The sequence below is a fragment of the Haliaeetus albicilla genome, chromosome 5, assembly GCF_947461875.1.
Source record: "Haliaeetus albicilla chromosome 5, bHalAlb1.1, whole genome shotgun sequence".
Classification (NCBI taxonomy): domain Eukaryota; kingdom Metazoa; phylum Chordata; class Aves; order Accipitriformes; family Accipitridae; genus Haliaeetus; species Haliaeetus albicilla.
Window position 1 is genome coordinate 12274195 of NC_091487.1, and position 24067 is coordinate 12298261.

Genomic DNA, 24067 nt, shown 5'->3' on the forward strand with positions numbered 1-24067 from the left:
TTTTTCAGTTTAACGTCATAAAAGCCAGTTTCCATCTCTTACCAGCGGTTTAAATAAAGGCTAATTCCACTGAAAATGTTCTTTGCTCCTTTAGACAGGAGTGTCAAGCAGAATACATCTAAAAGAAAGAACTACTAAGCAGATGTCTGATTAAAGATAAATGAAAATGTCTCATAATATGTCAATGGGATAACATTAAATGAACCTGAGGATCCAGTGGATTTAAGTTTAAAATACAGATGTTAGGAGCAAGACAACAGTGTTCCCATGCTCATCCTATATAACTAATTACAGATAAACTCCCCTGCCTTCAGACTCAAGGAAAGAGAACAGCCAAGACTCAGCAGAGCCTCACAGTGACATAAAATTGGCACCAGTTGAAATTGCATCCCCTGGAGCCATCAGGTAGCACCTGTTGCATCCTTATGTGGCTGAACACCACGTAGGAAAACCCCAGAAGGAAGGGACAGCTTCTAGGGAGGTGAGAAGGAGGCAGTGTCAGTCCCTTTACCACCCCCCCCCGCCAGGGTAATATATGCCTGGACATGAGATTTTCCATGCATGGTGCATGGAAACTCCAGTACCGAGTGACATTAAGCATCAGGTTTGCAAGTGCTGCAGTGCCAAAGCTGGGGTCATTGCCTCCAGCCTGGGATACAGAAAATTGCCCTAACCATGCCACCACTGCCCACCAGGCACAGCTCTGCAGTGGCAGGTCCCCAGCCTGGCTGTGGAGAAACTGGCTTTGCCCCCAAGCAGTGCTTTTTGCCATACTGATACACCCATCTGGGTGACTAGCAGCTGCTTTTGAACTGGGAAATAAGAGGGACTCTCACCCTCCAGTTATCTGATCCTTTGCTTTTTGGCAACGTGAAGTTTTGGGAAAAAAATTGGTTGTTCAGTGGCAGACTATCTCTGCCTCTGATCTTCTCTGCCACATGACCCCGCTTTCCTTGCACAGGGTATAGGTTTCTAGTAATGTGAGTTCCTGCTGGGCTCCACAATAGCCTTTCCAGAAAATGTTAAAAAATGTGCATTGCATTAAAAGGTGAATGAAGATGAGCCAACTGGCTCGCTGCTAGCGCAGCACTCAAGGCAGCGTACCACCCAGGGCGAAGGGGCCGCGCCAAGCAGGGCAGCAAGAAAATCCCAAGACAGAATCAGTGGGCGTTGAGCTGCCTGGTCTAGAAGGGCTCAAAGGAAAGAGACAGAGATGGCAAGTGCCATTGATGTAAATGTGAATATATCTGTGTAGGAGCACGTGGGATGGAGTGCCAGTGCGAGTATTTGCACACCACAGGGCAAAGGCAGGCTTAGAGCGAGCTTCGTTCCCCTGTATTAGCTTTATTAGTGGTAGGACAGGAGCTACGCACCACCACAAATAACCCTTTGCATTTTTAAACCCAGACACTGTAGGTATACCACTTGTTCCAATCGGTCCAGTATAGGCATTTAATAGGCTAAATGGTGTAATACATCTACAGGACATACATTAGTCAAGTATTATGTACAGGTGGCATTTTACAAAATTAGAAAGAACTGAAATAGAGCAAAATCCAACAATGTCTTACTCCATAAAACTTCCTTTCTGCACTACATGAAATATTCTACAAGCTAGACTAGAAAAATATGACTGAATGTCTTTTTTTTTCCTTTTTAGTTTCTACAAAGCTTTTAATCCAGAAAAAAATACAAAACAACTATTGAGTTTATTAGAGAGACAACACTTGCACACAGACAAAGTAAGTAGACAGTCATAGACCTGCAAGTTGAATAAATAGGGCTTGTTTGTATAAAACAATTTTCTCTCTATCTTGCTCTCCTATTTTAGGGCCTCTGGCCCATGTTCAGAAAAATAAAAATGGGAGGAGGAGTTGGCTTTGCATGGTTGTTAAACTGAGGCCACACTGCTTTAGAAGAAAGCTTTAGTTTCAAGCATCCATTTGCTTCAGGTAAAATACTTCAAGGGAGCAGCACAAAAGAGGAAAAAGAAAAGAGAGGAGTAATTAGGCTGGAAGGAGGAAATCTGGCATTTCTATATGGGCTGTAGCTCTATGTACTAGGATGAAAAAAGTAGTGCTCCATGGCATTTTTTCAGGGTGTATGTAGAATTTTGTTGTTTCTTTGGGAAACTTATTTAGGGAAGTGCCATTGACCTCAGGTGGAAATAGGATAAGGGCCATCCAGAGCAGGAAGGGAGGGAGCGTCTGAAAGCAGATAGAGAGCACATAAAATTGGGGGAAGTGTTTCAAACAACTGTTTTTCCTTTTATAAAGCGAAAAGCAAATTAAGTGATATGTCTAACGTCATTCCTCACGGAGCTGGGCAGATGCAGATTGAAAGGAAATCACACAGCTAAAAATATGTCGTCACCATCGTTGTTTTCCCCCCAGAGCTTTGTAAAACTTCTTGACGGTCGATGCAAAAGCAGCATTTAAAGAGCACCTCGCATCCAGCCGGCCACCTCACCAGTGCGGCTCTCCTCCCGCCACGACAGCTGCAGACGGGTCTGAGCTGGGGACCTTCTCTCGCTGCTTCTGTGCTACCCAAACACGTAGCTTGAGCTTGTTCTTGCTTCGTTGGCTTTACCAGAAAACTGTCACCAGTGAAGGGGGTGATGGTGACAGCAGCCAGATTTAGGAGGTGCTCTTGAAGTCTTCAGTTACTCATTTGGTGCTCTGACCAGAATCCCACTCATCCAACAAAATAATTCTGTGACAGTGTAGGTAAGAAAGTCTACATCAAGAAGGTAAAACAGATTGTTATATAGGTTGAGAGAGCAGAGTTTAACTTAAGTATCACATTATACTATACTACACTGCTTATAAAAAGGGTCCTAGATCCCAAACACCCCAAATAATGAGCTATATAGTTTTGTACATAAATTAATGTTGCTTTGAAGTAAAATAGTCTCTTTCCTTTGTATTAAACTTTCATTGCACAGAATTCTTTGTAAGTAAATATATTAAATTTGGTTGCTAAGAAGGTATAAACTTATCTTATTAATACATCTGGCCAGTAAATTTTATCCACCATCACACAATTAAGAGTTGCCATTAGAGAAAATTATTATTGGAGAAAAGAAAGCACTTGGAAGTCAACTTAGGAGTTAACGCTGGAAGAAATCCTGTTATTTTGTTCCACCTACAGTGAGCGGCTTCTTCCGGCTGCAACATTAATTGGAAGTACAGACCCCATCCAGCCCTGCAGAGATGGAGAAAGCCAACTTCGTAGCTTACGGGACACTCATCACTGACACAGTCAAACCCTTTTGAGTACATGCATTATCTATCTCCACCAACACCGTCCGAAGGGTAGCGTTTTGGGCCAAGATCGGTGCTTCTCCTGGGACGGTGGGAGGGAGTCTCTGGGAGGTGCCCGTGCAGGAAGGGGTTCACCCCTGTCAAAATGGTCCCCAAATCCCCATGGAAAATCCACTGGAGGCCCGAGGTGTCCAGAGACAGCTTGTCCCACCGCGAGCTCTGGTCTCCAGGAGGTGGCCGTGCAACCAAAGCCGAGGGGGCCGTGCCGCGGGTGAGGGCCCACCCGGCGCAGGCGCTCCCGCCGGCACTGCCGCTTGGGCAGGAGGCAGGCGGGCGTGCGTCCCGCCACCTCGGCCCTCCTCCAACCCTCCTACGGCGGGTGGCTCGCGGGGGACCTGGCGTCAGGCAAAACGGAGGGCAGGTTTGGGCCGTGCTATGCAGCTCCTATCACCCGCCCCCGACCACCACCCGGCTCGGGTCGAGGGAGGAACGGCTGGGCCTCCGCACCTATGTTATACACAAAACATACCAAAAGAAGAATTGTCACAACGATTTCTGTTAACGAGGTGGGACAAATCCAGCCCTGGCGGAAGCGAGAGCCATCTCGTTGGCTTCAAGGGAGAGGAGCGTGCGCCACGCCACAGCCGGACCTGGGCCTCGAGAGTGCACGAACAGCACGATCCACCCGACCAAGCCTACAACAGACAGCCCCACTCCACAAACACCAGCGACTAGCTAATCCGCTTCATCAAGGTACAGCGAGAAAGCGTTTCCGAAAGGCGTGAGCCTTATTGAAAAGGCGGCTAAGAAAAGGCTGGTTCGTCCAAATTTGCACAGGTTAGCCAAAGGGAGAGAACTGCTCTGGGCCGCCCCGGGGCAGCAGCCTGGAGGCAAATCTTACACTTGCGTCTCTATACAAAAGTTACAAAATCAAATGGTGACATTATATTACATCTATTGTCCATAATATCACAGTGCTAGTTTTAAATGGCTAAAAACAAGAAAGGTTTTAGATTTAAGACATCCCTCCTGTAGAAATGTAACCCCTTTGTCCTGCTGTTGATACCTGAAAGCAGCCTTGCTCGAAAAAGGTAAAACCAATGAAATGTGCTAATTGAAATTAGGAGCATTTTTTCCTTGATAATCTCATATTTCCTAACACGTCCCATTGTTTCCCAAGGAAAAAATAAACAAATAATATGAATCCCAGCCTCAAAATCAAAATGTTGAAAAGAACAGTTCTAAAGCCCAGACGCTTCTTACCAGGTACTAACTAAATAAAACCCTTGCAGATTTACATACAGATTACTTTGACATGTCTTCAGAGTGTGTTAGCTTTCCAACAACATTCACAATGAAGTTTCACTTCTGAGGCCATGGAGTCCCTACTCGTCCTCTTCAGTTCTGCTTTCCAGAGTATCTGTACTGTCTTCCACTTTGTGAGCTGGGTGCGCTAAAGTATCTGCAAAGAAATGGCTCGTCAGTATTTATTTCCCCATACAGGTACAACAGCCTTCATCTGATTCCCTGCTCCACCAGGCACTTGATCGGTTAGGGTGATCAGACCTGACATAAGCAATTTGCTCTACTTGCAAACCAGTAGTTAAACCTGGAGCAGGGAACTCTGAGTACATCACAGTCTGACTTTACAGGGTACTTGAGACCTCAGGACAGGTATTAGTGAGATGAGGTGATGATCCCTATGCACAGCCACGGTAGCAGGAGGGCTACCTGCTGTCTTAGTGCAATCTGCACAAACTCTCCATCCTGAAGACCTAATGAGTCCTAATATGCACAAAAAAACAACACAGAGGCCATAATGTGCAACCTGGAAGTCAGGCCATAGATTTGGCTCATATTTCCTCTTGAATGATCAAACCCTGTTGTTGCCACCACCCAGAAATGCCAACTGGAATAGCAGGAGATTTAACACTTCAAGATCAGACCATTTGTCATCGCCCCTTTGAAGGTAAAGGAAGGTGCATCTTGCACCCCATCCTGGCTGCTGTCTCTGGACATTTGGGTGGCAAATGTTGGTGCACTGAAATGGAAACCATGTCACTCCTTAAGAGAAAAAGAGAGCACCAACATGAAAAAAAAACAGAAATAAATAGACCAGTTCCACACTGGAGCATTCCCTGTGCAAGCTACACTCCAACAAGCTCTTACCTTTAGCCGTGTTCACCCCACAATGACACTACTAGCCATATCTACATATTTGTGAGCTCCTGCTACACTAATGCACTGCTGGGACACCACGATGCTTTGAAAATGCGCAGCTGTTAAACACTTCGCTTCTAGGCTAGGAGATAGGGAGGTAGATCTATGCTATTGAACAGGATTACCATTTCCTAGAGTGAACTGCTAATGTGCAGTAATCTGCTTGTTGGCCATGTGAGTGGCCAGCACTGAGCCTGATGCAGATGAAAACACCATGTACTCAAAAGCTACAAGGAAACTTTCAGTCCACAGGACTCCCTCTCCAGTGCAGGTGTTTCTGGGCACCTTCAAGCACCTACTGCTCTTTGGTTCGCTATTAACTTCAGTGCATGGCATGGCCTGAAACTGCTATTTTCCTATGGGGAACAAGGACAAAATTACTCATTCAAACCTTCCAGATCCATCTGCTGCTGCTGCTGCTGGACACAGACTCTTTGGTCACCATGAAGACCCTTGTCCTCTGCTGATTTCAGGTCATCAGGAGGCCAGCGCAGCTCTCCACTCTCCACCTCCCCGGACTCGGTCGGCTCCACCACAATTGACGGCAGTCTTTTGGACAGCTTGGGGTACTTCTCGCGTGAGTCTGGGAAGGCCTGGTGAGACATTTGGGGACACGTCCATCAAAGCCTTGCCCAGGGATGCATATTCAGAGCAAGCAAAGTACATGCTCCGTCTTAGCATCCATTCTGCTTTTGACATGCACTCCCAAAAACGCCCTTCAAACTGGTGCAGGGCAACAGTCCTGCACAGGGAGGATCTCAAAAGTAGCTAAATGCAGCTCCTTGCCAGCGCAGATGTAGAGGGGCTATAGGTCTCAGCACAATCTCCTCTGCACATATTGTCCCTTCCTGGGCAAAGAACCGACTTTGCTCGCCAGTGTGACGAGCAGACAATTGCCTTGACTTGCGTGATCTGACATGCATAGTAAAAATGGAAACTTAGGCGACAAAATTCATTATGTTGCCAAACACTGGTGTTTCAGTTCTGGTGGATTTTTAGGACACAAAGGTCATTGCTGTAACACTATGCTAAATGGCTGCTGCAGCCCTTCTAGCTGTTGTCCTTTTACTCTGGTATGATATTCATGTTTTCTTGCGGTGACAGTTTATTAAGAAGCCACCATTCTGCAGAGCTATTTTCTGTAATGTGAAACACTATATTTTATGATGCATTCATGCAAAACAGGTAGTCCCAGAGATCACCTTTACACAGAGGATGGTGCCAGCTATTATTTTCATTTGTCACATTGAAGCCGCAGGTCAAACACTATGGAGCGATTAAAGCTTGAAGCTGAACTAGGTCTTTTTAGTGAAGGATATTGTAACACATAAAAATGCTTTCTTGTTTTCAACATCGCTGGTTCATTTAAATCTCTCAGGGTACTTTGTTTTGGATTGGGGTTTCTTCTGGGTTTTTTTTTTTTGAGGAACAGTAATTCCAGCTCCTGCAGGATGTTAACGTAAGACAAACTCTGTTGTTGCTTCACGGAAACCTTATCTCCTGGCTTCTAAAACTTCCGTATACCTGCACTAATGGGTTGTAAATTTATCCATGCTAGCCGAGTTTTGTTTTGTTTTGTTTGTAACAATAAAATCAAGGTGCAGACTAGGGGACTGAACTAGGGGTTGAGAGCAAGAACCATCCCAGTTTAACTCCAGGCACTGCCACAGATTTACTGTGTGCTGGTGGGAACCTCCCCTGACATCTGCAACACATTCACCACTGAACTGGGGTCTCTGGTTAGACTGAGCACTGCTGGTTATGTGGGCCAGTCTCAGCACAGCTCCTGCACGGGCAGAAACACACAGATATTCCCTAACCACCATAAAAGTGGGCATATCCCCCAGGGCACTGCCAGGGACCTGGGGGTGTCATAACCCACTGGAAGCGTTTGCTCCATGGCTTTTGCAACCTTCCTTCATCCCAGTAGCTGCTCTTTCTGAGCTTAGTGTTTAGCTGTCCCACTTGGCATCAGAGCTGGCATGGGGAGGCAAGTCCTTGGGAAGGGCAATTCTCTTCCTACGTGTCTGGGAAGCAGCAAGCACATTTTTATCATTGCTGTGATGCCCGTATCTGACTTCTGGAGATGAGGACGGACAATAATTCTCATCCTCACACCCTTGTTCCCCATGGTAGTGTTGCAGGGATTCATTACTCTTCGCAAATCTACACAGAGGTGAAAAATGTTGTATATCATTGTTAGTGTTGCAAAGTGAGACACAGTTAAGAAGAACCTTCTTTAGTGAGAAAGCCCCTTCAGTGCACCCAGACCAGTGAATCACTGAAGGTAAACCTTTCTAATGCCACCCTAAGCTGCACCCACATGGGCATAACTTGTCCTGATCAAGCAATGCTGCTCATGCTGCCTTATCGGAAAAGTTACCCCCAACTTCCCATTACACAGCCTCCTCCTGTTTATAATTTGGAAAGACATTTCCATGGTAGCTGTCTTGACTGGAAGGAATTTTTAAGAGGCTGCTAATACGATCTTGCTATTTTCAAATATAAGACAAGGTAAAATCTCTCCTTGGCCAGGACAGGTCCAGAGACACCCCTGAGCTCTTCTTCAGACCCATGGTGGAGCCCAGCTCCCTGAGCCTCACCACCTCAGCTGGCAGAAAATAGCCATAAAATTGTGGGCAAATTGCCTTATTTCCTCCCAGGGCTGCACATGCAGGTGACAGTGACCTCTTTCCCCGGCTGCTGCTCGGGTGGCAGGGGGCTGCGTGACAGCCACCCCATCCCCAAGCCTGCTGGCAACCCTGGATGGGGGATCCAATACAAGAAAATTTCTGCTTTTTCATCTGCTTTCTGGAGCCCTAGGAAATGACACACACTGATCTAAAAATGCACTAAGAGCCGACTATTATGGCTGCAACAAAATTTAGGAAAGGCACCTGTGCGGCCTCAGCTTGGCTATTTTTGTTTGTGTCATTCTCATATGGTCTTTTCTCACACCGATCACATAATGTTTTTTTCCACCAGAGCCCAGTATTTACCACATCCCTCCAGGAATGAGTCAGGACTGGCAGGAAGCAGAGCTGCCTGTCGGGCCTTGCTATGTTTTTCTGCGGAAGCTGGAGTGTGTGACGAGTGGGCAGGAGACTGCAGGAAGAGAAGGACCGGTCTCCTGGCCAGAGTGCTTGGAAGTTGCTGGAAGAAACCTAGTTTTCCCACTGAGTCACTGATTTTGCGCTACCTCTCTTTTCTTTTTACTTTTTTGCCTCAGGTGGCTATCACTAAAATGTGGATGGTACCACCTTCTCCCAGAGAGGAAGGGTAAAGGAGCTGGGGGAAAACCTCTGGAGCATATGATCGGGGACACCATAGAACAGCCCTAAATACACAGGTGGAATCGGAGCTGGCACAGAGTTTGGGCAGCGTACAATAACACAGTAATGAAAACCTGGGACTCAGTGAAAAAGAGGAAAGAGAATATTGAAAATGTGCTCTTTGAGTGAGCAGCATCTATCCTGTGCAGTCAATGAGGCATGGGAAAGCCTATGGTACACTCTTTCATTGCACACAGCCTTTCATTACATGCACAAGTAATCTGAAAGGAATTTGCAAGATTTCAGCTCTGACCTCCCTGGCTTCCAAATGCTTGGTTTTAACCTGCAATAGGCTGCTCCTAGAGTAGTTTTCTGAGTCTAGTCGCAATAATACACCTTATGCTGAGAAGCAACTCAGGTCCACCAGGACACGTTTAGGTGGTTTGTCCCTGGCAGTGACACTGAGAGTCATGAGCACAACCACAGAGCACAAACGGGGGTGCGGGGGTTGTCACAAGGGGGGCTTGGGACATCGTGATCCCTCCTGCTGGAATTAGCACCGCAGGCGGGTATGAGAGTGGGTGTGTGAGATGGCCTGGGGACAGAAAATGCTCTTGCACCTGCCAGCAAATGGCCCTGACCAGTGCTGCTGCTACGATAGCACAGCCATTTATGTGAATTACACAACCGTTTCAAATGGTCTCTTTTCTAAAAAGGGAGCTCCCTCTGAGCCTGAGGAAACTTAGCTCATTACAAGGGTGGCTGTATAAAAGCTGCAGTACAGTATTGGCTGGATGTCTTCCATCACACGATGGTGGCTTGATCTGAACTCTTGGTGACAAACAGCCTCTTTGCTTGCATCCCTGCAGGGGCCGGGCATCGCTGTCACCGTGCCCCAGAGACGTGGCACCTGACAAAACCCTCCTGCCAGAACTCTCACCTTTTAAAAATAAAACCGAAGTAGGATCAAACAGGTATTTCAGGGCTTGTTCTTCTGGCAGCTGTGCTCTGCAATTCGACATCTAACGTGTATGACAGTTATTGGTTGCATTAAATTGCTTTTGAAAAGCAACTCAGGATACTTTCCAGTTCTTCTCAAGTTACCTGGCTTGAAGGGCCTCCTTCTTCCTCAGGAGTCTGGCTGAGCGCAAATTCCTCCATCACCGGTTCCCGTGTGTTCATCACCTCTGTCATGCTGCGAATATTAAAGCAGAATGGGAAAACTCAGCTCTGAGCTTTGGCCCAACACTTAATTTAAAAAAAGACATTAGCTTTTAATATTTGTTCAAATAATTGCGTTACAGACTGTGCTTTCTAAACAGCCCACCGAGAAGCGTTTCCATGGCCCTCCAAGCAAACCGCTACTGCTGTGTGCCGTGATGCAGAGCAGGGCATCAACCCCACTGCCCCCCTGGGACAGCAGAGAGGACCCCCATAGAGTCCCAGAGTCGTCAGCAGGAAACTGGGAGTCCTCCAATGTTATCAGCAACCAGTTTATCACTGATATATGAGCTCAGAAATTGCATCTGTTGACCAAAAAAAGTTACTCATGGAAATATCAGCCTTGAATTAAATTCTCATTCTGATACCTCGTAATGTCTTCAATATTTGCTCTTCCCGGATGTCTCTTCCATTTAGTCATGAGCCAGCACTTCTTTTTAAACTATTAATTCAGACACACCAGCTGTATCGGTGTCTAAGGGCCAGATTTTCAGTAGTCTTTACTTGCCTGAGTATTCAGAGAGGTGTTGACTGGGATTTTCAAATGCATCAGGGAAGGTTTGGCACCTAAATTTCATTTAAATCAGGGACTTCGGAACCTAATCTGCTTATGTGCCCATTAAGCATCCCCCTGTGCTGTTTGGCACCCAAAGCACTACAGCACTGGCCCTTGCGCTCTCCTCGTTCCGCTGGGCACTTCAGCACCCTGGAGCAGAGGGATGAGAGCCGGCTGCAGTCCCCGCTGCAGGGAGCTCAGCCCAGCCCATGGCTGGGTAGCTGCACGTCTCTACAGCGTTAGGATTTTCCTCACATTTGAGATTTATAGACACAGCATTCTACTGAAAAATTTGAGGATGCCTGAAAACTTCATAATGCATATTAAGCGCGTAGGAGCAAACAGAGCCTGAACCACTCTGACCTACGGACTGAAGGGGCCACATTCATTTTGGACTGGAATACTTCAGCCCTCGATGGGTCTGGCCCCGGGCATTTCACTCTCTCTAGCTGGTATTTGTCAGGTACAGCAGCTACTGGCTGCCGGAGCCTCCTGCAGCACGCAGAACGTAGGCATCTTCAATTACACCGCCCTGCCACCTGCCACAGCAAGCACCCCTTTAGGCACGACTAAATGCTGCCATTAATTCTGGTCCTGCTTCGCTCACAAAAGCCTTCTTTGTAAAGGCTGCTCCTACTGAGAAATGCAAACTAAAACATCTTAAGGATAACTTGTTTCAGGCTTACATTACCAATTATCCCGCAAAGCTAAATTTTACAATATCTGCAATTACTACAAAACCCTTCACAATGACTTTAATTAGCTGTAGCACAGAGCAGCGTGATATCACAGAGACTTTCACTCCCACTGCATCGTAGTTAAAAAAGAGCACGGCAGACCCAGGAGACACTTGAGCTCAGCTGTGGGCCACGACCCGACCCCACAGGAATCCATCAGCTTACGGAAAAGCCCTGAAGTGCCAGCTTTGGACCCAACAAACGCCGAATTAAACAGCACGTTTCCGGGTACACACACACGAGGAGAGCAGACGCAAGCTCTGAAATTTGGCAGGAGGCTGAACCAAACCCCTGACCTGGGCATCCCCCAGCTTACACAGCCTGAATCCTCCCAGAGCCAGGGCACAGTAGAAGAGGGACAGATTCTGCCTGTTAGGAAGAGAGTTTTGAGCTCGCTGCCCTTGCTTGGACCTGTACCCCTCTCCAGGGACACCACAAACCACCTAAGCGGTAAAATACATTTATTTTCTGGACACATGCTTTTATTCCTGCAGCATCCAGTGGGCCATACCACTGGACACCCACGGACAACAGCACTGAGGGAGTGGTGATCTGGAAATGGAAGACCCTTTCCCGCAGCAGTGACCGTGGGCCCAGCTGTGCCAGCTGTTCCTGCCACCTGAGACAGGGCTTAAAAGGACAGAGTCATGCCCTTGGACCCTTCCTTGCCCAAAAGGAAAGCAGCACTCCCTCCGTTGCCTCCTCCCTCTGATCACCGCTGGTGCTCATGCGGTTCTTGCCTTTTTTCCCCATCCCGGTCCTGGTCTCTCCCTTGGTCCCAGAGGGACCCTTTTGCATCCCTCCTGCTGCCCCACCAGTGCTGCCTCTGCAGATGACCACAGTGGGCCATAGCAGGACGCCTCTCTCCCACCCCAACTCTTCGGGAAGAGTTGGTTTGGGGAGCTTTCACACTGCCTGTTAGCCAGACCCAGCCATGAGCCTGGAGGAGCACAGGGCCCACTGCTCTGATCATGTCCAAGATGAACGTCTTTCTTTTCAGATCCTTTTTGGGGTTCAGTGCCCCATCCCCAGCTGTCCTGGACTGCAGGGAAAGGGAAATGAGAAAGTGTGTGTCTGGATGGAAATGATCTTGGTGGCTTTGCGGGGGGCTAGGATTTATGAAGTCTTGGGCTTGGCTACCAGGGAGAAGACATGTCCCACTGCTGTGTGTCCTGGGGGTTGGTCCCAGCTAGCCAGCCGCAGATTCCTGCAGTCGCCCACAGCTGGCTGGTTTATTTTAGCAGCCTTTCAATATGTACCAAGTGTTTAAAACACTTCTCTGTCCTTGTTCCATGGGACATTAGAGATATACATCCACACATGCACTGTCAAATATGTCATATGAACTCAAAGATGTTGTTAAGACCTCATGAAATTCTATTATTGAGCAATAATGGGCTCCGTGCTTCCCTAAGACCACATTACACCCTGCAGATTATTTCTAAATGACAAAGACAAATGATTCTGGCTAGGAAAATGGTGACAGTCCTGCCAGTGTTACAGCAGATGCCTCAGTGAATCAGCTCCCAAGCTGTTGAAGCCCAGGCCATTTCACAAAATCTGTGCAACTTAAGGCTTTGATTGAATAGGATGGCAGAAGTGATTGTACTTGATGTGTTTCAGAAAAGAACATGGGGCCATGCAATTGGCAAAAGAATTAGGCTTTAACTGGAATAGATTAATTGTTCTCAGTCTCCTCTTAAAAACAGTAAAGCAAAGCAGAAGAATCTATATGGGCTGTGAAAGCAGTGAAGCTCCCAACAAGCTTAACTAGGTATTTAACATTAAAAATAACTAGAGGTAAAATAATTGAGAATGCCACTGCAAATCAGTTCACCTGAAACTTCGAAATCACCTGTAGGACATCACCGAATTGTTTATAAAGCCACAGAATATGAAAAAGGGGTTTGGTGGCTGCTTAGGGCTTTTTTAGCTATAATATGATTCATGTGCAGAAGGATTTTTTACTTTTCAGCCAGTTTTGATGGAAAAATATTGAGCCACTTTTAGTGCTGCTTTTATGTGAGATGTACTAACATACAACAGAAAAGTGGCTGATACAAGCAAATTATTATAAGAACGATATCTTTTTAAAATTTGGTCTTGCATTCATTTTATGTACGGTAGATGCTGATACCACCAATGACATACAGTAGCCATAGTGATGCAAAACAAAGCAATAAATAGCATTTACAAACAAAGAATAAATTCTGTTCTGGTGGATGAGTCACCTACTCTGAACCTTAAAATTCTTGTGGCAGTGAATTAAGGGATGCATTTACTTCCCCTAGGTTTCATTAAGTGCAAATATACCAATTAGGAAAAGAAAAAGCAAAATCTGTTCTTGCTTTTCTGTGAGAAAACCGCATTTGGAGAAGATTATCTTAAATGCAACTGTTACAGTTGCAGGACCACGCTATGCTGATCTTCTTCCAGGGGCACGGAGCAAATGCACAGCTTGCTTTCTGCTATTTGTGATGGCACTAACAAGGTCAGTAACATACAGCAATATATAGGCTGACAAGTGCTAAACCACCTACTGTAAGAAAGTGCTCAGAAACAATGCACACATTTTTATTTTAGGTTTTGAACAGAGGGCAAAACTGACCTGTGAAACTCCTGGTGGCAAAACAGTATTTGAATGAAGACCAGCTTCAGGATTCAAGAACATGAAGCATTTATGTGGCTATGGAAAAGAGGCAGCTTGTGTGACGCAAGCAAAGATTTCCTTAAGAAGAGGGGCAAAACCACATTTTATGGGACAGGCTGAGCCACGGTTAGGAAGAGCTTTTTACCTGAAGCAAGGATCAGCCTGGAGGATGCTCAGACATGCACCAAACTGTGGCCTGATCCTGCTCTCACCTCACCAACCAGGACGGGCAGCAAAAGGGGACACCCAGCCAGGGCATGGGGCTCCGTGGGAGTAAATGGTGAGTACAGGGCAATGACAGAAGAGAGCGTGTTACCTTCAATCACATCAACGGATGTCACTTCCAAAAACTGTCCTTGCTGCAGGCGTTCACGTTGTTGATGAAGTGTCGTGCAAACTCTGTCAAATCCTAGAAGTGCCTGAAAGAGACAATAAAACAGAGTCAGAGCGTGCAACCAAAGCGAGAACGCTGGCAGTAACTGGTGTGAAAGAGTACTACTGAAAACTTGCTGCAGAAACTCCTACTGTATAATCTTCTATGCCAGATGGGATTTGATCTCACTAAGGATGCAGCTCGTAGCATACCTCGTGTATTACCAAGGCAATTAATGTTCCAAACCCACCCAAAGCTCTTAGCTGAAATACCTTGCAATCTGACTCTTTTTGTGATGCTAAACTTTATTCCTTAGTGTAAGCTACATAAAACCTGCTGAAACTGGGACAGTCTGAAATTCTCCCATACGGGAATTTTGATGATAGTTGGAAAACCAGAAAATAAAAATGTATACCCCTATTTGGCAAGATCAGCATGCTTAATGAGACACGGTTCAAACCATCAAAGAATGAGATTCCTGCTCAAGAAACTACTGGTCAAGGCACACAGAAGAGAAAATACACTGAAAGAAGGATACCTTAGGATTACATTACTGCGCATTTCTTTCAGATATCACAGGAGAAGTGATTTTTGCAAAGGTCTATTCCAAACTGAAAGTAATACTTTGACTGCTATCAGGACAGGGAGCCTGGTGAGCAGAGGTGAGGATCCCACCATTTCAAAGTGTGAATCACTGATTTCTGATGTCTTCTCTGTCGGAACATCTTAGCTGAAGAGTTTGAGGAATTACAGTGCTGAATATAGTCAGTATCTTGGCCAAAGATGATTTTCTGAGAAATTTGTTTAGCCCTACAGCTTGCCAAATATATATTCATGCCAGCCACAGCTATTTCCTTGGATGGGAAAAAGGTGTTTTCAGTGAAGTGAATGGCACTAGTGTATACATTTTATATCCTCCAGTGGTTTGGATTCCAGCCCAAGTGATTAAACAAATCAACCTGCTCTGGAAGCCTTCCTACCAAGATTTATAACACTGGATTAACTGCACACTGATTTTATTCAAAAACAATGACAGAGGAAAAATTGTGCATTGCATTCTGGAGTTTCTTCTCATGCCACAGGCCATGCGTATTGCAAATTAGGGAAGCAGGAAATCACATCTCCATCCCCAGGATTCAATTCAGAAGGTTTAATTCTTGTCTGGCAATTTTCCTTCCTAACCAATGATCAAACCAACTTCAGAGAGGCTAATGTTTTTTCCCTTAAAAATTTACGACTACGCTTAGTGCTTGTCTCTTGTATGGAAACCAGAGAGCATCCAACACCATGTTATCCAACACTCTGGGAAGATTTTTATCCCACTACCCATTACAAAACCGCTGCTATTAAACCTATGAAAACTCAGCATGAATTTGCCTACCTTCAATCTCTCCTTTAGAAAAGACTGGATGTAATAAGAACAGTTACTACACTGAGTCATCTGTCAATGACATACAAAATGGTGTAAGAGATAACGAAGCAGGTACCACATGGCCACTGGCTGGAATCCAAGCCAGGCCACTTGCTGTTTAGAGGTATCTTCAGATGCCTGGTTAGTGGTATATAAGGATCCAGACAGTACTAAATTAATTAAGCCCACATCCCTTGCTTTTCCAGTCTCAGCAAAGGACCTCTGGATTGCACTGACCCAAGACCAATCTCTTCTCCAATGTTTTGGGCAACTCGGTCCTATGGTGCATGCAATGTTTGAGAGGGGATGTCAGGACCTGGGGGTCAGCTACTTGACTGCTGGAATAAAAAGAAAATCACTTAAGGACTGCAGTGTGGAAGAAGTCCCTTCTCCCAGCCCCACAGCCATATTTTAAAACAGGAAAACTTCTTCCCAGTCAAGATTGTTGAAGAGTTCAGTGTTTCCAGTGTATAAAACTACCAGAATGCATTTATTCTCTAAAGAGGAAATACTCACTTTATCTACCTAATAGATGTGATTATCTTCTTTGGCTGACACTAGAGAAAACATAAACTAATACTCTTCCTTCTACGATACTGCTTTATCTTTTAAAAACAAGGCACGGCTACTGAGACCATGCGACAAGCCTTTACTGCAGTGGAAGCAGTCTGGAATTTACTTGAGTAAAGCCTTTCTCTGCTTATCTCTTCTTGTCCCTTCTTACTTTTACCCACCTTTTCTGCTTTGCTGATTAGTCCAGCCCGGAGCCCGTTTGCTCAATGCACCCTCTCCCAACCCACCCCTCTTCTGCCCCCAAAATGACTTGCCCTCCTTTGCCTCAGCTTGATAACCAGCTTCTTCTCTGGCTCCAGGAGTACCAACACAGCTGTGCTGCTATAAACAGCGACCAAGAAGTCTCAAGTCTCAGAGCCCAGTGACACTGCCTGGCCACCCATGCTCTGGGCTTGGAGAGCCCTGCTACACCTCCCAGTAAAGAACAGTTGATTTAGGGACTACTCCAACGAGCTGGTCACATCCTGCCTCTTTAGGAGCCATAGCACCAAGCAAAGTGTGAGGAAACATGACCAAAGTATGGTAAGAATGATAAGAATGATAAGAGAGCTGGTTCCACCAGTGAGACGATGCAACGCTTCAGTGGTGGCCCCTTTGCCTAGATCAAGGGCCTTCAGCCTCCCACCCCACACAACGGGATGGATTTCCACCTGTGCAGCTTGGCACGGACCAAAAGCCCAGGCACCGAAAGGTGCTCTCTGGGCTTCTCTCCCACTTTGGAAAGCATCTGGGACACACTGTGTGTTTGGAGTTTCTATAGCACAAGGACACGGTCTGTCCCGGTGGCGTGGTCTCACCACCTACGGGAGGACAACCAGCACCCGGGAGCAGCAGCAGGATGTCATGCAGCAATTCTGGCCAGCTGGGGTGTGTGGGAAGCCCAGCCTGGCTGTCTCTCCTGGGCTGCGCCTGGCCTTGCCGTGCAGGGATAGGACTCCACCACACACAGCAGAGGAGGCCTTTCCTTGAGATAAATCCACTGTGAATTGCAAAGTAGATGTTTTTAAGGCGAGTGCACTTCATTGGGCAAAACAGAAACAGGAACCGGCCACAGGTTGCAATCCTAGCAGCCTGCAGATTGGCCGCTCGATAAAGGCGCCCCGCGTTTCAGAGGTGCCGAGCCCCAACGCTTCCCCGGTAGGCAGCAGCACCTCCGACATCAGGTCACTTATTTAGAGATGCCTCCTACTCTGAAAGCATCACCCCTCCTCTCCCAGCTGCCCCAGCGTTGGAGACATCTGGGTGGCAGAGGGAGACCTGACCGCAGGGTGCCAGGGCTGCTGGTGGATTAGCAGGGGCTGCGGGACAGCCTCCTCCCCTCCCAGGCTTCCGGAGTTAATCATTCCCTCACTGAGCACTCATGGAAATATTATGATAACAGCCTAACAATACCACATTGAAGGCGCACCTCCTAAAAAATAAGTGTAGATAGGCGGCAGAAATTGGCCTTGAACCACTGCTCCGCGTGCAAATTTATCATTTTTCTGGCACCGCAGAAACTGGAGCCCTCCCCTTCTTATTTCAATGGGACAATCCCAGGGGCTTTACCAGCCCCGTATTTAAATTGTGCTGGAGAGACGTCCCCCACATGGCTCCGCGGGCTCAGCTTCACGCACGGGAGGACTGTAAAGACCGAGTTCTGGGAGCTCGCCCATGCAATCGCAGCGCACACGCGGTTCCCACTGATTTCAGATAGTGCCTCAAACAAACCAGGAGTTCAGCCTTGGGCGTCCGGTCCCCCCCTGCTTCACCCCACTAAAGCCTCTGGATAAATGCAAACTTTTCTTCATTCAAGGCGTCTAGTCTTTGTGTGCTACAAAAAGAAACCCCTGCTGTTGATTACAAGGAAAATTGGGACAGGGCATGCATAAGAATGGCGTTAGGCAGGAGAAGCAATGGGCTACTGCTTGATTTTTGCAAAGTGGAAAATTTCGACGGGCCACAGTAAACCCTGCTCAGCAGTTCCCAATAAACAAACACGTCCAAGGAGGTTTTTCCACTCAGAAGAAGAAAGGGTGCCTTATTTGGGCCATTTGCTGCAGCAGATCGGGCTGTCAGTTCAGCCAGGGTGGATGAGTGGGCGATCTAGGACAGAGTTACGCTTGTTGTGGCTGATGAAGCCATGAAGGAGCTGCTCACACGGTACCAGAAGGTGCACGTCCCTGCAAGGAAATGTCAGTTGGTGTTTTCTAGGTCCAGGTGCCTCTGTGGATCCAACTCTTCTATGCCTCAGTCTTACGTTAGTGTCCTAGGAGGATGGAGCTACAGCTTATGCCCTGCAGTGCTTCAGGCCACACAGGTGGACTGGGCCGTCCATAGGCAGGACCATGCCCAGTACCTCTGCTGAGGGTGGGATACTAGCTTCAGCATCTTGGCACAACCCAAAATAAGCACTTACCTCAGTGACACCCTGCAGCCTCCAGTTTCCGTGACTGCCTACTGAGCTCAGCTTTTGGACACTGTGGATAGAAACTTGGACAGCTTCTTTGTTTCCCCTGGTTGCACATTTGTAATGGATGCACTTTATGAAGTGTTGTGGATTCCATGGGACTAGCGAAATGTAAATTACCGTATGGACCACGGAAGATAAATGCGCGTGTGTATGAACTCCTATTTAAACCTCCCACTTCTTTTTGGATGCAAATCTCTTTCCTAAGCAACTGAGAAAAGTGCGATATGTGTCAGAGTCTGGAGATTAGAGATCTGTTCTGTTCCCTCATTTCAGAAGCTCTTGTCTTCGGCCACCCACACAGTACTTGAGTTCTGCTCTCCGCAGGCCAAAGCTGCCTTCCTCTCCTCGGCAGCGTGTGCTCTGCAGAGGATGTCGATCTCTCTCAGGAAGCAGCAAGATGAAATGACTCTCGATGTGGAGGAGCAGGCATTTCAGCATGAGACACAGCACGTAGTTTGGGAGAGCGAAAAGGGGTAGGAGGCTGCTATTTCCAGACCATGCTGCCTCTCACCACTAACTTTACAGCGAGCTGCAGTTTTTACTGTTTCTGCTCCAAAGAAGCTACTGGGGTAAATATCATCCTGGGGAGTTTCTCAAACACTCATCTGCGGACTACCAACACTAGAAAATACAGGCTCACAAAGGGCATGGTCCTGGCAGATGACTCTAACTCAGCCTTCTTGACTCCAGGTGTTGCACAGTGAGGCATCAGGGAGCCGTTGTTCTTCTTGCATCCCCAGCTCCCGGAGCGCCACGACTACACGCAAACCTCACCTTCCAGTTTGTTGTAGTTGTCCAAGTTCCTGCCAGCCCTGTTTGCAAAAAGGAGCTAGAAACTCGACTCATAAGTGGCCAAAGAAGAAGGAAAAGAACTAAAATGTACCTGTGTTTAATTATCACAATTTTCAAAGCAATCTCATGATTTGGGGGAGATTTAACTCAGTCTGCGACGCTGCTTGCTATGGGTGCTTCCTTGGTAGGTTTTTCTTTTTTCTCTTTCTTTTTCCTGGCTGCTTTAGAGAAGCTCATTTATTTCAGCTCTTTGATCTCAGCACTAAACTACCTGAGCTTCCTCGCGGAAGATGCCACAAGGGATAGGTACGGCAAGGGAGGAGAGCAGGGCAGCCAGCCAGGATTCTCGGAGATAAGGATGAGGAGCAGACAGCCAGGAAGCATGTGCAGAGCAGTGGAGGGAGGAAGAAGCAGAGCAGATGGGAAGAATGACTAAGCCAGCTCCTCTCAATGCTGGTAGACCTCAGTATCGTGGAAATCTCCACAGAGTCTTCATGGAACCGTGTGCCAAAAGAAAGTTTGGATTTATTTTTTTTAACATCAGATTCAGCAGCTAATTGATGTGAGAGGACCTCATTAAGAAAACAGCCCCATCAAAATTAGAGATAAGCCTCAACAAGCTGTTAAATGTTTTTAGAGGTATCTCTTCTGGTACTTGCTGTGCAAATACTCTCTCATCCGAGAAGCTGCTTTTGGGATCGGAAATGCCTGTGCCAAGCGGAGTGTTTCTGAGCTCCTCTCACACAGCAAACCTTGCATCGGCTTCAATTTCTCAAAACAACCTTATGAAGCCAACACCTTAAAAATAAGTATATTATTCCTTCTAATTCAGAGCAACCGTTACTAAAGGGTCTCAGGAAGAAATGGTTTTGTTTCTGGGATCTTCCCTGGAAGATGACAATTCTCTCATCCCTCATATTTCATGCCACAATTGTTCCTCACCTTACAAGCACCCATGGGAATTGGTGACAGCTGAAAATTGGCTTCATGTGCTTCTTTCTACTATTCCCTAGGTATTTCTGGCTGGTCCTGAATTCAGGCCACAGTCCCACAAGCAGAAGATGAGTGGGAAAAAAACATCGTAGAGCATCAACACAGAGTAGGTGATTCTTAGATGGAAATGTCATGGGAAATGGATTGCGAAATGTCTGATGTCTTTCTGGCACTGAAACAATACTCCGGATAGCCTATTGCTAGGCTCATTTCTAGGTAACAGAATAGGATAAGAGGTTAGGTACAGTCAGGTAGAACAGTATTTACTTAAAAGATAAACTAGTTCTTTCTCTGTAAATTTGGGGAAATCAGAATATGATGCTATTAGTGCTGTAATATATTGCAATATTGAGCATTTAGTAGAGAATTCAGTAAAGCCAATGCAGTAAAAGTGTTAGATTTAAATACCAAGCAAACAAAACCCCACCAGACGCTCCTAAGAGAACAATGACAACAAAGAGACTTTTAATGTTCCCTCTTGGTAATTAACAGCACAACCGCAGGTGTCACGACATCACAACCTAACACCAGAGATGCAGCTGGTTTTGTCTATGAATTAAAACTCCATCACCTTAACTGAATTTCCAAGTATGGGAAGTTGCCCCAGCCTGAGATGGAGGATATGAGAACACTGTGTGCTATCACAGTAGGGGTGGGCACGATGAAGGGTGAGGACAACACACAGCTAAAAATAAAGAAATTATTAAAAAAATAAAAATGCAGTATTTTTTTTTAATGAGTCATTAACGCTGAAAGCAGATATGCATTAATAGGACTGTGAGTCTTCCTGCCGACCAATTAACATGCACCTTCCGGATCTAGAGGTCTCCTAAATATTTGCACAGAGGCAGTTTATGCGCGTGCATGTCAGAGATAGAACTCAGCTGAAAATTCAGGCTGCATCTTACAGAAGTTGCAGTGGTCTCAACAGAGGAGCTGGACTTGGACTATTTTCTCCTAGTCCTATGGGGATATGGGCACTATGGGATCAGTCAATGCACCCTGATGAGAGCAGGGGATCATCCTGCTGGACCACAGCTTCTTCCAGCACTGGTATGTGCTCTGCACAGGATGGTACTGGTCATGCTCTCTCCAAACCATGAAGGAGAGGTGATCCCAGCCCCTACGGAGTTACGATGAAGGAGGGACAAAGGCTGAAATGGGGGGCTGAGACAAGGTTTTAAGGACCTGTTGGTATCAATCAGTCTTTTTCATTCTACCTGCTTGTTATTGGTTGGCAGTTTTCCTGGGGTTTGCAATAAAGCCTTCCTTTGAAGATGGAACATGCAGGAAATTGATTCATTTACAGATTTTTCTAGAGAACGTACACATGTCTGAGAAGCAAAGGGAAGGGCTGTGGCTGAGGCAGATGCTGGTCTCCTTGAAGTCCTAGCAGGGCTCCTGCTGCCTTACATGACACAGGATCTGCCCCGATCAAGGCTTCTCTGACCGACCCTCCAAAATCAACAGATGTGGTTAAATAGGCTCAAACGCAGGGGCATAATTTCAGAAATGAGGGAGAAGGAGCAATTTCAGCCTGTGACACAGTGGGGCTGATACCTGATCTATGCAAAAGCCTGTTGCTTAATACAAAGAGATCATTGTGAGAAGGGAGGGAAAGTAGTGACTATATTTGCACATTCATTTCTTCTGCTAAAGTAATGTACCAGAGACGTTAGAGGAAATTCCACTTGATTGACAAATTGTCAGGCTAGATGGGGAAAGCAAGGAAACCAGGTCAAGTCATTCCCTGTTTGCTTGTTTTCTCTCTGTAATCATAATGTTGACTCTGAAAACATGTTTTTTAAGTGGAATATTAATTATCAAAATCCTGAGCTGTGAGTTGGATTCTTTTCTGGGCAGAAAAATTTGTTGCTCATTAAATCTAAGAGATGGAAAACACTGGCTCGAGCCTGGCTGCGTGTAGGCAGATTTCCCCGCTTCACCTTCATCTTCAGGCTACTCATAAGGAGGCATTGTGCAGAGAACCAGGCTACAGGACAGGTGTGAATAGCAACTTCTGGGTCCGTCAGTAAGATTTGAGCCTATAGCCGGGAGGGCTTCCTTCGCTGTACTGACTATACAACTGCAGTAAAGATCTCAGTCAGGAAAGGACTAATGGAAACAAATTTCTCTCTGTGTATTGCTTATTGTGGCTTGAGGGGTTAATGCTACATCCAGGCTAACCTAATTCCCCTCCGCGACTGTAGCCATATTCAGAAATCTACAAACACTGCTCTGTCCCAGATGAAAAGAAAATTTTTGTGGTATGTTCATTTGGCAGCAGGAAAATATTCACACCCCTTGCTCAGAGTGAAACATAGTCCTCATTTACAGAGCAAAGTAGGTTCTTTCTTTCTCTACAAGTAATCGTATGTGTGGTATTTGCTACCTGATGGGAAAAGCAGGATTTCAGTGTTCTTTTACCCAGTTCAGCTAGGCTGCAAGCAAAAGCATCATTATCCTAAACTTGCGCTTTGTTACCCGCTTCCTCGCCTCAAAAGTTGCCTTGGAAAAAAAAAAAAGGGAATAAACGAACAGCTGAGGCGATCGCAGACCACAAACAAACAACTCCCTCAGTGCTACGCTCATTCATCAGGATTCCTTCACACAGCCCCTTCGGCTGCCGAACAAGTTGGATGCTTTTTTTTTTAAAGGAGAATCCGTTTTTCAGTGAATTCTCCTTAAGGTCCTTTCCTCCCCCCCCCAAAAAAAAAGCATCTGGAGAAACAACCCACGGCGGAGCCGCACTTTCTGCCTTTCCTTCCCCCGTAACTCCCCGCAGCCAGGCGTGGAAACGAGACACTTTTCCCGGACGGCGCTCGGACGGCTCCCGCGCCCCGCTCCCCGCCCGACCCGCCCCGCACCGCCCCGCACCGCCGCCCCAGCGCCCGGCTCCGGCTGCCGGCTCCGCCACGGGCGCGTTGCCCCACGGCGGAAAGGGAGCAGCCTCCCGGGCTGCGGGGGGCTGCAGGCGGACGACTTACAGGTGGCGGCTCTTCCCCGGGGGGCTGCCGCCGGACCCCGCAGGCGAGCCCGGGGCGGCCGCCCCCCCGCTCCCCGCCACCCGCGCCTCCCCCGAGCCCGGCGGAGGACACCCCCCCCCTCCCCCGGCCCGGCTCACCGGCGCGGCAGGCGAGGCGAGGCGAGGCGGCAGCCGCCCGCCGCCCATGCACGGCGGCAGAGGGGAGCCGGCAGCTCCGTCAGCGCGTCCGCATCCTCCCGGGCCGGGCGCTGGCACCGCCGCCGCCGCCGCTGCCGCGGCACCTCCCCGCCCGCAGACCGGCCCCGCCGCTGCCAGAGCGGGGAAACCACTCCCCCGGCAGCGCCGGCGGGGCGGCGCGCAGCCACGGCCCCCCCGGGACGGCACGGCACGGCACGGCACGGCACGGCTCGGCCCCCCGCCGCGCCCCGGGCCGCCCCGCGGGAGGAGGGGGGGGAGTGGGGGCGGCAGCCCTCGGGGGGCCGGCACTTTCTGGGGACACGCGTGGAACCGCAGGGTCCCCCCCCCCAGCCCCGGCCCCCGCACGGTCCCAGCCCACACAGCGCCCCAC

General features: G+C 47.5%; 1 protein-coding gene across 1 annotated transcript; it reads right to left on the minus strand.

Moving 5' to 3' along the window:
* Positions 1-1425: 1425 nt before the first annotated feature.
* On the minus strand, positions 1426-23826 carry LBHD2 (LBH domain containing 2). The gene is made up of 5 exons (XM_069783395.1): positions 23638-23826; positions 14236-14338; positions 9860-9950; positions 5875-6076; positions 1426-4725 (listed from the first exon to the last, which is right to left on the minus strand). Exons 3-5 carry the CDS (start codon positions 9947-9949, stop codon positions 4649-4651), a joined length of 369 nt encoding a protein of 122 aa, XP_069639496.1. The 5' UTR covers position 9950; positions 14236-14338; positions 23638-23826; the 3' UTR covers positions 1426-4648.
* Between the last annotated feature and the right edge of the window lie 241 nt (positions 23827-24067).